General features: G+C 39.6%; 1 protein-coding gene across 5 annotated transcripts in view; it reads right to left on the minus strand.

Moving 5' to 3' along the window:
• COBL (cordon-bleu WH2 repeat protein) overlaps nucleotides 1-16,369 on the minus strand; it is a 166,593-nt gene that overhangs the window by 105,211 nt on the left and 45,013 nt on the right. For all 5 annotated transcript variants that reach the window (XM_068397272.1, XM_068397271.1, XM_068397274.1 and 2 more), the window contains 4 exons: nucleotides 14,239-14,445; nucleotides 4,562-4,772; nucleotides 3,591-3,819; nucleotides 1,466-1,510 (listed from right to left, as the gene is read on the minus strand). In XM_068397272.1, the coding sequence (XP_068253373.1) occupies nucleotides 1,466-1,510; nucleotides 3,591-3,819; nucleotides 4,562-4,772; nucleotides 14,239-14,445 (692 nt within the window). The remainder of the gene's footprint in view (nucleotides 1-1,465; nucleotides 1,511-3,590; nucleotides 3,820-4,561; nucleotides 4,773-14,238; nucleotides 14,446-16,369) is intronic.

Raw genomic sequence — 16,369 nt, forward strand, 5'->3', positions numbered from 1 at the left:
TTTTTGTTTAGTAACAATTAAGAAGCAAATGCAAAATGACTTGTTTGTTGACACAAAATAAAGGTTTACGTCACAAAAAACCCCTCATCCCAGAACTCCTGTAAACTGATTTGCATTTCACACAAAGCACATGATTATTACATGGATCACTTTCTGTATCAACAACATCAGGTGTTAGAAGGTGTTAAGTACATACAATAGCTCAAAGCACAGCAGAAAGAGTAAAGATGATGAATCCAGAGCAAAACAGGGAGAAACTATCCTTAAGAAAGGCTGCAACTCCACTGCAAAAAAATACAGTAATAAATTAATATCTTCCTCAAATACTAAGCGCAGCCTATGCTCATTCACCAGCAACTGCTGTTCTTCTGCTCAGGAATGGGCTGCAACTAGATGTGGATCATAATTCGCTTACTCACATAGTCTTCAACTAAGAACAATAATGATGAAAGGCTAACATAAGCTATGTCAGTAACAGCTGATCATCAACATTATCATTAAACGTTGTATAATCCCAATAAATAGGGATTTTTAACACAGCATATCATCTCAAACCAACAAGGAATCTTTATAAATCTGTATCAATTTTTCTTAAATAAATACAGTAGATATTCTCTCTAGTATTGTGCTCTGTGTAAGAGGAAGCCACAGCAAGTAATGACAGAAGATTAGGGGGAAAAGTACCGGCATTAGGGAACCCAAGAGGCAATAGGCCATAAGGTAAGATTCGCTCAATGGCTGTCACCTACTGAAGGTGGACTTCCTTCCTTCCTGAAAATTTAAAGAAGTTATCCACAGTTTTATTTTAGTTATGTTGTGTTCACTAGTAATGCAAAGAAGTAAAGCCAGTTAGAAATCAACCATACCTTTCTTGAGGATAATTAATTTAAGCAATGTGTTATAACAGACTCAGTGGGGAAAAAGGATGTACTAAATACACGCATTTTCTGTTTAACAAGAACCCCACCTACCGCAGCAATTCAGAAGTCAGCATCCATTCAAGTTATCCAACGTGTATACATAGGTTTGATATTAAAATGTTTCATGGCATGTAAATTGAAATTACTGAAAGATCTCATAGATCTTTGCTAGTAGATAAATTTTGAACCCAAGAGACCTCCGGAATGTTAGTATTTCTGAAATTCAACTAGTCATGCCTCAGGTAACCTGAAAAGGCTTGGAATCTGTACAGAAACATACCATACCACAGAACAGTTAAATGACAGGACTTCTTAATTGCTAGTATTTTAATGGCAATTACTGAAGAAGCAGTATGCACAGAAGTGTGTTTGTTCTGACCAAATGTACAGACATGTAAGCAACACTTTGCAAAAGACAACACAGACCGAAAATAGCTTGTTTCTCTACAGCATTTTACATGACATTCTTAAAAATTAATCAACCAAACCCACATTACACCGTGTGAAGGGAAAGCCCGTTTTCCCTCTGTAGCATTGTACAGTACCTCTATAGTTCAGAGAAGGTTCAGACTGAGTTTTTGATGGAGGAACTGGAAAAGGCAGGCAATGAAACGACAAGAGAAGACATATTAAAGTTCTAATATTGCCTCGTAAGCCACCATATTCATTAATTACTCCTAACTTTTGTTTTCCTAAGCATTACAGAAAAAAATGTTGACCAACAACAGACATGCAGAGCTGTTACCACAGACAGCGTAGCTGTGTTTGTATTAATTCCCGATTCACTCGTGAAGCTGCTTCGACTGCTGAATCGAATTATGTAAGCAGGTGGCAGCAGAGCTTGTCTTTTAATAATCCTTCAGCACTTGGTATTTCTGTTTCAGAGAAGGACAGAATGACGAGCACAAAGTTTTTCTAGAACCTGCTCTTACAAGCGCAGCCTATGCTTTCAGCACTTCTGATGCCTTACTCATTAGTGGGAATGTGTTTTAAAAATCTGTCTGTTCTGACAACTGAACAGACTGGACATCTACTCAATGCACAATTCGTAGACCAACTGCTACCGAAACCAAAGGGATTATTCCTCTTGGAGATTACAGATGAGAACAGGGGAGGAAGGAACTTGCTGGAACAAAGGAAACCTTTTGTAAATTTCATGTGTATTTACTGGTCTTCTCATCAGACACCATGGTGCAGAGTAAAAGGAAGGTAGAAAAGGCTGAAAGACTCAGGATCAGAGGGATTTTATCATAATGAAAGGTATACTCTAAGGTTAAAAAAGAAGAAAATATAAAAAAAAATCTGATGCAGAGAGCAGCACACTATGAGATGTTATATCATTTGCTGCTCTAAACCCAGCCCTGAAGTAAAGTCTTGGTTTTGACTGTACAGGCTACAACTGGATTCGAGGACCAATACTGCACCAATATATACACCATCACTTCCATTTTAAAGGAAAAAAGAGTTTAAGGCAGGCTTAGGCTAATTACTTTGTAAGTTGTCCCTGAAGTATGCTGAATGAATCCTGTTAAATACTCTGCACGTTCAATATGTTGCTCCAAAATGGTTAGCTTAATTACAGTAAACATGTCTTAAAAAACCACACAAACAGGCAATTGAGCTATGACATGTTGTCAGCCACTTTTTTGAGCATCCTAACAATTCAAAGGAAAAGGAGACATTTAGTTTACTCAAAAAGTCTAAACTCATTGAAATTTGACTCACAAAGAGGCAGAACTGTCACTTACCGAAGGAGTTTGAAAGAAGAGACAGAACGTCAACATAAATAAATAAGTGTATAAATAAAAAATAAGCCTGCTGCTCAGCACCTGCAAGACTGACATTATCTAAACAATAAATAAGTACATTTACTGTGCTGGAAGTGATACCAATTGAGACAAACTGCAGGAGACAATTCTAATGAATATCACTTTCTGACCTCAAAGGAAGTAGTGCTTGTCAATGCGTATTTTTAAAGCAGGTATATTTTAAAGCACATCACGTAATTATACTAGTTGAACACACAGTCAGGCTGATAAAACTCAAGCCCAAGAAGCTGCCGCTACAGTATCATCTACGAGTAGAGAAAGTGAGGGTGAATAAACAAAAGAACAAAATTTTAAATACAAATACCTCTTAGCTCCTCTTCACTAAACCATCAATAACTTCGCTCTTTGGAAAAACCATCTCTGAACCTATCCACAGTCCGTTTCTCGTAAGCCCTAGGCTGTTGCCTCTGCCTCTCAGCTTTCGCAGCTGCCATGACTATAGCATGTCTCTTCTTCCTTTCTCTCCAACCACAGCACAGGTAGGTGACAGGCTCCCTGGATGGGGCTCCGGTGTTATGCACACCTGTGCCAACAGCAGCTCCAGGAGGTAGCAAAGCTCCTCCTTTTGCCCTGCCCCAGGCCAGCCTGTGCCCTGCCAGGGGCCAGCCCAGCCTGGTGTGGGGCCCAAGATCAGCCACGGACAGCTGGGCACGCTGCTGTCCTGCCTGCCGCTCTGGGCACGGCTCACTGAACAAACCCCCTCTGCTCTCCGGACTAGAGATGTCACTCTGCTGTTTCAGCCAGGCCCCAAAGGAACAAGAGCACAAATGCTATTAAGTTGCCCATAATATTGTTGGCACATCATCTAACCCTGCAGTGATTGCTTTCAGTCTCAGCTCACCTCTTTTTCTGTCCCAGGCATACAGCTCCTTTATCCCCAGCTCCTCCAAGGACTTGGTAAGCTCCAGCTCTTCCCCAGTGATGCCATCTCGCAGAAGAACAACGTGCTCTTGACTGACTTCACACTTCTCACAAATAGCTGGGATGATGCTGTGGAGAGGCACCTCTGGACTAACTCGAACCACAGCCTTCTGTGTTTTCAGGTAGTTCACTACCAGCCTCACAGATTTCTGCAGAAACAAACACAAACTCTCAGCCCTCCCTCCATGATGGCTACGCTCTCTTACAATGAGAAAGGTGTTGGGGACTTCCATATTGTCTTGACTCCCACACACATACTGTTGCAAAAAAAATTATTAAAAAAAAAAAAAAATCTTAGAACTCCCCTGTCACTAAGGAGACACTCACAAGAACAGGCGAGTAAGGAAAAGGAATCAGAGGCAGCCGTAATTTGTGAATGTTTACAATTAACACTCTGAAAGGCATGACAGTGTAATTAGCTATACCGACCCAGAATAATAAAAATTTCAGCAAACATATTTGGAAAATGGCTACTTCTGAATCTTCACAATACTGTGAAATACATTTATTAACCATGAGTCTTCTCCCATATTTTCAATGAAGATGGCAAACAAAATTCAACCAAAACCCTACCTACCTACGCACAATTCCACAACCCTCATTTCAGCCACTACTGCAAATTTCAATCACCCCGGTCTTCAATCAAGGGTCTTTATAAGAACAGATTTCCGTCTCTTCAACCACATGCAATACAACATTTTGCCTACAAGATGGACTCCAGATTGACACCTGTCAGTCTGCATGCAAATCAGTTAAGCTAGTAAAGCAGGTTATAGTCAATTTCAAGCCTGTTCCATTTGGTTTGAAGATGCAAAGATTGGAACAACCCCTTGAAATCATAGTAATGAAATGATGTTTCATGGCCCGATTGTAGCCCTACAGAGTACCGACCTCAGGGACCCTTGGCAGAGGTCGTTTCGTCTTCTCTTCAGGAACCTTCTCTTTCAGAAGTACCGTCTGCACGTCCAGTGCTCCTATCAAAGTGTTTGGTTTGTAACTCAGAGGTTGTTGAGTTCCTGAAGACTTCAATTCAAGACTGTGTTGGGATGGATTTAAGCGATACTGGCTGCATAAATCAACCAATAGATCCATCACAGCTTTACTGCAGGGAAGAAGACATTCACCGTTAGCATGAGAAAAAACAGTTGCCAAAAAATTTACCTCTGTTTTAATGTGGGAGAAAAGAAATACAAGCTGCGGATGTGTCACTAGTTAACCATCTTTGGGAGGGAACAGTGCTAATGCTTTGGAATGCTAAACAGGTCAGATAAAATGTTAGAAATTAAATATATGAGCACTTCAGTGTATACACACTGAATATATATATATATATGAGCTGGCAATTAACTATTCACTATGAGGCAGACAACAGTGCCAATAATAGCACTAACAAACATAAGCCAAGAGTGGACAAAGTGCATCTTATCTGCTAAATCCATACATTAAATTCTCCAATTCAAACCCTGTTCTTTAACATGAAGACAAGATATAAATAAATGATACACTCATGGTACAGTACACTTTACCTACATTTGAACAATCACATAATGCAACTCAAAATGGAGCATTTAAACCTGGAACAAAAGGTAGACGGGATTTTTTTTTCCAGCTTACAACTTTTGAGTTTTGCCCCATTCCTCACAATCCACTTGACACCAGCAGTACTTCCAAGTACAAGAGATCCATTCCATATTTATTTTGGGGAGGATATTAACTCAGTATAAAAACATCTGGTTTCAAGTATTTGCATTATCAAGAACTCTTTTTGCAGATGTGATTCTTAAATCACTAGGATAAGAGTCAGTCACTACCCCTCTCATATACCATGCCTCTGCATGGAGGTACCCCCTTTTGTGTCAAGAATTCAACATTCACTGGAGCTTGATACTGCCTGAAACAGCAGATATGAACTATGTTCATCCACACCACAGAAATTCTCCTCTACCAAGGTACTGAACGGTTCTTTTTTTTCAGCTTTCCTCCCTAAAATTCCATCCCAGATCAGAGAAAACAGGTTTATTAAAATTGGTTATGTTTCTGAAAAGTTTTAGTTTCATAAACTAGTATCTGTCATCAATACAACAACAGAAGTTGAAAAAAATCACCAGCTGTACCTTAAGCCTGTCACATACATGGGATATTTTTCTTCCAGTGGAAGTGAAAATAAGTGCATAGACAGCGTATTTGCCAAAGGAATTAGCATGTCTTCTAATGTGTAAACTGGAAAAACTGTATACAGGTTCAAAATGCAAGCAAATACCAAGAAAATAAAATCCTTCACAGGTTATTAGCTACCACCATTACATCTGTAGCTCGAACTGCCCTTCAGTTGCAAGCTGTCGGCATCTGGGAAACTACTCTGGGGGGGGCTGCCCATCTTCTTTCTATGTATATGTTGTAGGCCAACAACTGCTCAAGTAGTTGGTGACGAACCCTGGAGAGCTAATGGCAAAGCCAACGAGAATGCAAAATGACGATGATCCCTTATTAAGAGGCAAAAGACTAAAACACATGTAGGTGACAGGTCTTCCCACGCAAGAGATGAGAAAGGATCTTCTTTACAGTGACCTATTTCAAGTTTGACTGAGTTATGCGGCGTGAGCTGAAAAAGTGGCAAGCGTGGAAAATTTGAAATAGGTGATTGCACTGAAAAGAGAACATAGTGAGAAGATGATCACTGAAGATCAAACAAGGCAACAGATGTCATTAATACGTATAGGAAGCTTCAGAAAAATAGAGCACTGTGGTAACTGCTAACATAGAGAGCATCTAAATAAAAACGAATAGTATATAAACCTAAACTGTATCAGGTCATTTTATGATGACTTATTCTGGCACTGTCCCCAAGTTGCAAATGTCTGTATTTCACAACCATGTTTAATTCATATGCAACATGCCACAAACCAACAGAAACATTTACGCCTGCTAAGTCCAAACTATAGGAGAACACCACCTACACTGATATTTACATGAATATTCATTATGCTGTGCAGTAGTGAGCATTTTAAAAAGTGTCCGTCCGATACAGATCTCAGCTTGTCTGTTTACAGACATACCTCTTTTAAAGTGAAATTTGCATGTGTGTTTTTCCCTCTCAGCCTTATTATTATTGTTTCAGACAAAAGCAAATAACCTGGCAGAACCGCATGGTGTTCTACTTGCTAGATACTTCTATTTAAAATGGAACACTAATATATTTCTGTAGTGCATAATATTGTGATAATTCATTCAAATTTGGACCGTTATCTTATCTCATGTAAACCATTTCATTAAAAACACTTTTAAAAAAAGAACAGCACTTGAAAAAGGATTAAAAAATAGTTCATCAAAAGAACAGTTTATGATTCCATGAACCTTCCACTGAAATTATGAAATACGTCCAGCAGCAACAGTACCACAATTGCAAGAAGATTAGAATCCACACCAGTGATCTGAGAAAATAAGTTCACAGAATCATAGAACGGCTGGGGTTGGAAGGGACCTCTGGAGATCATCTAGTCCAACCCCCTGCCAAAGCAGGTACTCCTAGAGCACATTGCACAGGGTCGTGTCCAGGTGGATTTTGAATAACTCCAGAGAAGGAGACTCCACATCCTCCCTGGTCAGCCTGTTCCAGTGCTCTGTCACCCTCAAAGTAAAGAAGCTTTTCCTCATATTGAGATGGAACTTTCCATGTTTCAGTTTGTGCCCATTGCCCGTTGTCCTGTTGCTGGGCACCACCGAGAAGAGTCTGGTCCCATCCACTTGACACCTGCCCCTAAGGTATTTGTAAGTATTTATAATATCCCCTCTCAGTCTTCTCTTCTCCAGGCTAAACTGACCCAGCTCTCCCTGCCTTTCCTCATAAGAGAGATGCTCCAGTCCTCTGATCATCTTTGTAACCCTCCACTGGACTCTCTCCAGTAGTTCCTTGTCCTTTTTGAACTGGGGAGCCCAGAACTGGACACAGTACTCCAGGTGTGGCATCACTAGGGCAGCGTAGAGGGGGAGGATAACCTCCCTTGACCTGCTGGCCACACTCTTCCTAATGCACCCCAGGATACCATTGGCCTTCCTGGCCACAAGCGCACATTGCTGGCTCATGGTGAACTTGTTGTCCACCAGTACACACAGGTCCTTCTCTGCAGAGTTGCTCTCCAGTATATCAGCCCCCAACCTGCACCGGTGCATGGGGTTATTCCTCCCTAGGTGCAGGACTCTACACTTGCTTTTGTTGAATTTCGTTAGGTTCCTCTCTGCCCAGCTCTCCAGCCTCTCCAGGTCTCACTGAATGGCAGCACAGCCTTCTGGTGTGTCGGCCACTCCTCCCAGTTTTGTGTCATCAGCGAACTTGCTGAGGGTACACTCTGTTCCTTCATGCAGGTCATTGAGGAATAAGTTAAACAGGACCGGGCCCAGTACTGACCCCTGAGGAACACCGTTGTTAAGACAATCATGCAAGTTGAACAAATTTGTCCAGACAATGAACAATTTAAAAATCCAGCCAAATTTGAGGTTTCATCTTTTTGTTGATTACAGAGCAGGTGGGTGTTATAACACTTAAGGAAGTCTGCAACATCCCATCCCAAGCCATGCTGCTCAGAATACACAACTGTTCCACGAAAAGCATGGCCAGGCTTCATCTGTACCACTCAGAAGTACAAATTAAGCAGTATCTCTGAAGCTTTTGAAAAAACTTCAAAGTGAATAGTATGCTCTTCCCAAAATGCAAATTTGCAAAAGTAATTTCCACAAAACTTCAAACGGATTAAAAAAAAAAAAAAAATAAAAATCAAACAAAATTCAAAATTCACGTGTTTCCAGAGAAGTAAGAGAGCTGGGAAGTCCTTGCAATGAAGTTAGTTTTAAATTAGACTTCAATTTCACCAACTTGAAAAATTTTCCTTCTAAACCATAATACAGTTCAGCCTGATTTTAAATGTAACTCCATCTATGTGCCACACACAGAAGAGAGCCACTAAACACAGCAAGAGAATGGTACTGAGCCATCTACTGATCTAGACCAGCTTTTCTTTCTAACCTTGGGCTGAATACGGCTCTTGAAAGATGCAAAGAGTTACTCCCTCCTTTGCTTTCATTTCATTTCAGACATATCTGCACTTTATTTTAAGCTGCTTTTGAGACCTGGTAGCATACTCTGTTTTAAAATTCAGGCAGGTCTGATCATAAAGGACTAAATCGATAGCTGAAATGAACAAATTAAATGTCTCATGCCTTTCGAAGTACTCAGCTAAGAAACACATTACTTCCTTATTTGAATAAGATGTTGCTGAAGTTAGGGTGGAGAGAGCAAACACTACGTGACAGACACCAAACACTAATGACTGATAAGCAAATACTAGAACACAGAAATAAAACTGGAGGATGAACCCAGTTTAAGATTCAGACAAGATGGTCCAGACAACTATTCTTAGCAAAGGGGAGTACTTTGGCTCTGTCCTGATATTCTATTACTAAGCTGTTTGACATTTAACACCAATTCTGACAGCAAAGAATAACTATTTTGTCAGCAATATTTATCAGGCTGAAGTCCTGATGAAGTTTGAGTGTGTCAGATCACTTGTGTCCTGTTGTTCACCAGTAAAATGCAGCAAAGATGCCTATAGTTCAAGAGGCAGAAAATAACTGAGTTGTTTTGGGTGTGGCTTGGCCTAATCTCCTTGGGATCACACAGAGTAATCCGTTAACAAAACACAGCCTTGTACATCTAGGAAATAAATGTGTAGGATAAAATTGTACTCTATCAAATGAGATTGATCTTCCTATTCCCTTCTACTTTCATGCTATAAATGCCCATAGAAACAAATCTCAAACTGGAGGAAAGAATCTTCTTTTTTTAGGTCAATGACAAACACACGTTAAGAATCTAAAGTGATAATTGATTGGAAAACGAACACAGTAGTGTAGAGGGGGTGATCTGAAGTCTCTGACGCTTTCACTATCTGCATTTAAAACCAGAAAATAGCTTTAGTCATTATTATTTTCTCATGAAAAGATTGTTTTCCTACGCAACCAGAAATGCACACACTAAACAGCAAACCTCATCAAAATAAGTACGGGAAGCATGACAAACATATTCATAAATATTTTCTATTTCTTTTCTTACTTTGCTCATGTATATTTGGCTTATTTTCCATGACTGAGCAAGTCCAAAGAAGGAACATCAAGATGACACACAAGAAGAGGCAGAGGACTGGGTCTGTTGAGCCTTAAGATGAGAAGGGTGAAGGGAGACCTTGTTGCTATCTGTAAGTACCAACCAGTAGGGTTATAGAGCCAGACTCTTCTCGGTGGTGAACAGCAAGAGGGCAAGAGACAAGTGCCACCATAGGAAACTCCATTTAGGTACGAGGAAACGTTTTTTCACGACGAGGATGGTCAAGCCCTGGAACAGGGGTACATTAGAGGTTCAGAAACTTTCTCCCTGGAGGTATTCAAACGCCTGGAGACAGCCCTGAGCAACCTGCTCTTGTGAGACCTGCACTGAGCAGGGAGTTAGAGCAGGTGAGTTCCAGTGGCCCCTTCCAACATAAATTATTCTGTAAATTATTCTAGGCTTTAAAAAAAAAAAATTCTTACTACATTGAACTACTATATAGTTCTGACCTGACCCCTATTTAGTATTTAGTTAAGCTTATTTTTAAGCCTTTTGCTGTATATGCCCTGTTCATCATCATCTAACAATACCTCTTTCATGTTTTACCAACCTGAGCTGATTTCATACCTTCAGTCTTTCTTGAGACACCGTTCTGTATCACTTAAGTCTCTTTCACTGAGAATTACATGAGAATATTCTTTCTGTGATGACATTATTTTCATGCTCCATATAACGTGTACTCTGCACTGAGCTCTGTCCTCTGGTATTTGAAGAATGGGACTACAGCTTCAGTTAGTTTATTATTTGTTCTCGTATCCTGCTCTCTGTGCATCACATGTATGAGAGAATTTGTGTAACATGTAAGATAACAGCAGGAGCAACAACTGTCCAGTCTACTCTTCTGCGTATCAGTCATCCATGTGCTGACAACTCCAAACCAAACATCATTTAGCTTCAAACATCCCCATTTTTCTGCAATATATTTCAAATACTACTGACTTCTCAGGTTGCTGACACTAAATGTCTGCATCTGTGTTAATCAGGAAGTCCTCCTCAGCGTCACTTAGTGTGAGTGGAGACAGACGCATGATCCCTTTATTTATAGGTTACCCATTGAAAGCATTACCTGTGAGAATCACAAACAAAAAAAGTTTCTGGTAACTCTTGTGAGCTTTCCCACTCATTTTCTTTCTAAATGTCTAGCCATCGCCTCTGTCAGACCTGCTAACAGTTTGTGTAGATCTGCTGCAGATCTATATGCATAAAATGTGTAAGTGGCCAACGCTCTGCCTGTCCTTTCAGCCATCAGTTAGTGCTCATACAATAGTACAAATACAGATTAGTTGCGGGGATATTTTATAATCCTTTTCAGGGGGGAGAAGGCTGAAAGGGTTTTTCATGAAGACTTCTAGATGTTTTACAACAGTGTTCACAAGGATCAATTATTTCAAAAAAGAGAACTGTTTTTTAATACTATTCTACTGCTGCACACACTCCTGAAGGACTCAACTTTGTCCTAAAATCTGCATTACATATTTCCAAAATTTGTAATAAATTGTGTGGTACAAGATGGCAATAAACTCTTAAAAAGAGACTGTCAGCTTGAATTAACTTTTATAAATAAATCTACTTAAAAATTCCAGATTCCAAAAAAATATCTTTAAATAGCACATGCTGTCTTTTTTTCTCGAACTATCCTTCAAGAAAATTTAATAAGAATTTTCTGCCCTCTTGCTGATATTTATAGGAACTTTCTATATAGAGAACAAAGTAAAATTAACAACATGCTGCTTTGTTTACATACATGAACAAATTGAAAAAAGAGAATTTTGACTTTTAACTTGGTTCATTTATAATAACCTTAAGTGATACTAATTAACTACAGTAGTTGTATTTTCAAACATCCTCTAGTGTACTTCATTGCTCTGTGAACTGCTTTCCAGAAATCACAGACTCATTTTTCATTATGCTGATGCCCAGGGCAAGGTTTTGCAAATTTTTCTGCAACAGACAAGCTATTTCCCCAGGGCACCCAAAAGCAGATTTTGCAGAATGTAGTTTTAATGATGGCAACGAAAATACTGAAGATTTATAGCAGTATAAACAACAGCAGAATTTGTCTGAAATGTCCTTCCATCATATTACCATAGATAAAAAGAGTGAACAGAGAATTTATCACCTGCACTGGCTCCCATACTTGTTTCAAACTAAACCAAACACATTTTTTTTTAACCCAGTATCTTTATCATTAGATTTTTACCTCTGAGTATCACTGTACTTTGTAGCTGTCCAGTTCGCAATGTCAAAACAATGCAAAAAGATGAAAAAGCATGGGCTTTCACCCAAAACTAGGGACTTAAAACACTCCGTCCCCTAAAAATTTCAGATGCTCTTGACATTTTTTTTTGCATTCCACATCCCTAAAAAAGTAACCAGTGTTAATGTGCAGAAAATTTCGTCTTCCAGTGGTGAGAAACAACAGCAGCACATACAAGGTCTGTTCACAGACTGATGCCACTGTAATACGGGGCTCATTAGAGAGTATCCTTTTCTTATTTCATAACTTGTTAGGATGCTTTACTCCTCAGTTCCCATAATCTTCCAATTCCCAAGGCTGGCTATCAGTGCCTCACATTTGTCACTAACTCTCCACTCCAAGTGCTCAAGACAGCGCTGAGCAAGAACACCCACTACCTAAGTTAGGCACCGGTGATACTCAGTTTAACAGATTAGCACAAGCAGGAATTTAATTGCTGCTTAAATCTGGGTCCCAGACCTGTCATGCAGCCAGTGGGGAGAAGTAGGCACCTTCACAGAACAACAAAGAGAACATTCTGGTTGCTTAGAGTGCTTAATGTAGACAATGTAAATAACCCCACAGAAACTTCTAAGGTTTAATTTTTGACATTTAATAATTAAAATACTCAGTTTCAGTGTATGTGATAGCAATAGTAGTGATAATAAACACCCGTGCAAGAGACAATGTTTATTGTACAGAGATTTTCCATTTGCTCTCTGCTCCTGTAGCTTGCATGTTCTTCAAAAGGTCACATTAAAACACCACTCTGTAGTGCTCTTGTAGTGTTTGTTTTGGGGTTGGGGTTTTTTTTGAGGGAAAAGAAAATATTTTCTAACCATACGGCAATCATGTATCTTTCTATACAAAATGCTGTGTGAAGATTAGCCTCTTGTTAGCTCCCAGGTGGCTTGCATTTGCCAATGAAATACCAGCTTTCTTTGGGATCTAACAGCCAGTGAGTTTCATGTCCTGTCCTACTTTCCAGGCCTGTTCTCTTCTTTCTCTCATTAAGTCCCAATCTCCCCACAAAAACTCAATCACTAAATGTATAATTTGAGACAAGCACCACCTTCCTTTAAAACCTTCAACATGACTCTTGCTTTGTGGCTGACCCACACAAGTTGCACTAGTCTCCTGAGAGTGGCTAAGTAAACACTGATTTCTACAAGAAAAGTTGGGGGAAGAATGAAGTACCAGACACTACACGCTGCTGTACACATCCTCCTCAGCCATCAAAATACACTAATGGAGAAACAGTCAAAATAGACTAATATATCAGACCAAGAAGAGTAGTTTTACAGGAATGCAGAGTAACTACTGCAAAACCCAAATGTAAAATAAACACAGGCCCTGATTTATCAACAGGCATCTACATATCCTCCTCATCTGGCATTATTACTTTCCACAGTTTGTTGACCACTGCTGACCACACCATTGTTTGCTACAGTTTCACCATAGTATTGAACATATTTTTAAGAGTCTTCCAAATTCTTTCTTAAAGTAGTAAGTTTCCTTCCTTCAAAACACCTCTCACAGAGAGGACAAGGAGAAGGATGAGCTCCCATGGTGAAGAAAATTATCTCAAAACTGCCCTTCCAATACAATTTGCCTTTGATTATACCCAGTGACAAGGATAACCTCTCTTTCTTCCCGGGGGAAAAAAACAATACACTTTTATATAGAAAATACTTCCTAAATACCAGCAGATGCTTTGCTGTCTACACAAACACAATGTATTTGTGAAGGCAGGATCTCTGAATGTGATGCATCATTCATCTTCTGAGCTTGCTTCTCGGCATGACTCCAGACAGGCAGACTATCAGGATTGCTGTTTGCCAGCAGCGCCTTCTTCCACTGCACCAAAACCCCTCTGTATTATGAGATGTGATACAACCTAAGACTAGCCCAGTAGCACTACATGGAAGAGATGGATCCATACACATGCTAAGTGTGATCCATGAGGAAAACGGTGACACAATAGCTGCTAAATCTCTCCTGCCCCAGCAGAGAAGGTCCTTTATACACAGCTCTCAGGACCCTCTGGTACAATAGCTGCCTAAGATGCAGCGAGGAGCATGGCAGAGAAACCCCACCAACTCAGAAATGGAGATGTTAATATCAGCAAGTATCCCACGGAGGGCTCCAGAAAGAGGGAGCTAATCAAAGCCTTACCTTCCTTGCACTGTGCTCTTCTGCTCCACCCCGCTGGGTAAAATGACTGTGAAGTCCACTGATCTGTTTATCATGTTCTCCTTCATGCTCACAAAGTTCGGATCAGAAATTACAGCTGTCTCTGCAGGCGACTTCTGCTCACTGTGAATTCTACTTGCTGCAGAAGGTTGATTTGGTGGAGGAGGAGCACGAGCTTTCATTTTTCTCCTTGAGAAATAAAGGCAAGAAGAAAATTCAGAATTTCTCATGAGCAAAGTACAAACACATCAATAACAAAATATGTTATTTCAGCCATAATCTCAGATTGTTTTAAAAAGTTCCTCTAATGCAAGCCATTTTTCTTAATCATGAAACTTTTCAACTGAGTTGCATTTTATTTTTACCTCCTCTCTAAAAGTACACTAATTTTTTAATGATGCCCTCGCTCCTACGGTTTGCTTTCCATGCCCCAGGCGATGAATCAGTTCCATAATTAGGATATGAAATAATCATTATTCTGTCGAGTATGAAGCATGCTCCTACAAAGAGAGAAACAGAAATGCTGGGTCCAGTCCAGACTTGACTCAAGAAAGAGTTGTATTTATGTAAACGAATGCTTCCTCCAAGTCAGAATGGCAGGAGTGGAGGCAGGGTGAGGTTTTATTCAGCTATATTTGGGTTCCACAGTATTACTCTACTTGAAATACTGTCTCTTCCTCTGCTCTGAGTAAGTAGTATTAAATTTGGCTCATCGTACTTCATATGGAAGCACCATGAAAAGGTCAACCATGAATGATACCACTTCTTACCATGCAACACTAAGAGACTATATAGCTCTTTGAAAGCGCCCTGAAGAGAACTCATTCTTCAGTAGCAGTCTCCGCGCCACGTGTGACATACAGAAAAGCTGCATTAACTTGCACCAAACAAGCAGTGTACTTTACACAGATATAAACCCACCACAAACTCAAAGTTTACTTCATTGGCAAGCTGCCAGACAGATAAGCAACATATGTGTGCTGTACAATTTATGAATAGCTGGCCTCATACCAAACACATGCCTGAGAGGATTAATTTCGATGATTAATATCCCAGTGATCTCTTCTGACTAGATTTATGCCCAGTTTAAGTCAGATTTTAGTGTAACGCACGGAAAAAGCAGTAAAATATTTACTGAGAAATTATTACCCAGGCTGACTGCCTGCATTTTTTAATCTGCCTGTTTTTAGGGTGCAGGAAGAGATTATGATTCTGCACATAATTTTCACCCTGTGAAAAACATAAAAGGAGGTCCAGAAAATAAGAGTACAGAAAAAGCACTCTAACCCTTACAAGCCTGCAAAGCTTAGTGGTTGAATCAGCCAAGGGCAAAACTGTGTTCAGGTTAAAAAAAAAAAAAAAAACAAAAAAAAAACTGAACAGGATTAATACCAAACCAAACTCTTCTTTAATTAGAGACAATCTGTATTCTCACAGAGACAAAGACTAAACATACAGTTTGGATTACCAATGAAAGCTCCTGGCTGAGAAAAAATTAAGAGCTACATCACATCACCAAAAAAAGAGTTCAGAAACAATCCAAATCCTCTACGCTTAATCAGTATTTGCATTTGACCAACAATTTCTATTACATGTCTCAACTTGCAAAAAATCACTACACTGCCCTGAAAATGCACATTTCAGTAAGACCTCAGCAGGACGCTGTGAAATTAGTAGTGATGCATACTTCCTTTCATTTCCTGGGTGCATAACAAATAGCATTCTCTACAAATATGCAGGGAGAGCTCCTGCCATATTTACTAGCATACAGCAAATTCTCTTCCATGGGAAATTTTCCCTGAACATTCACTTTTTATCCTATATACACCCAATGAGTCATGCAGTCATCAGTCACTAATTTGCAGCTCCTACACTCCTCCCCATGGAGGTGATGATAAAAAGTTCAAGGCTTTATTGTTTGTCAAACTACCTTGAATTTCTATATGTCCAAGAATCAAACTCTTAAATTTATTTATTTGCCTATAGAAGAAAAAAAAAAGAAACTGGGATTCATCTTCTGCTCAGATCCCTTTCAGTTTGGCTACAGTTGTTATTTGTAAGCAGGTGGTGAGAGACATGGGAGTTTTGCATAAATCCAGATCATGCCAATGTA

This window comes from Nyctibius grandis, chromosome 3 (assembly GCF_013368605.1).
Source record: "Nyctibius grandis isolate bNycGra1 chromosome 3, bNycGra1.pri, whole genome shotgun sequence".
NCBI lineage: Eukaryota > Metazoa > Chordata > Aves > Nyctibiiformes > Nyctibiidae > Nyctibius > Nyctibius grandis.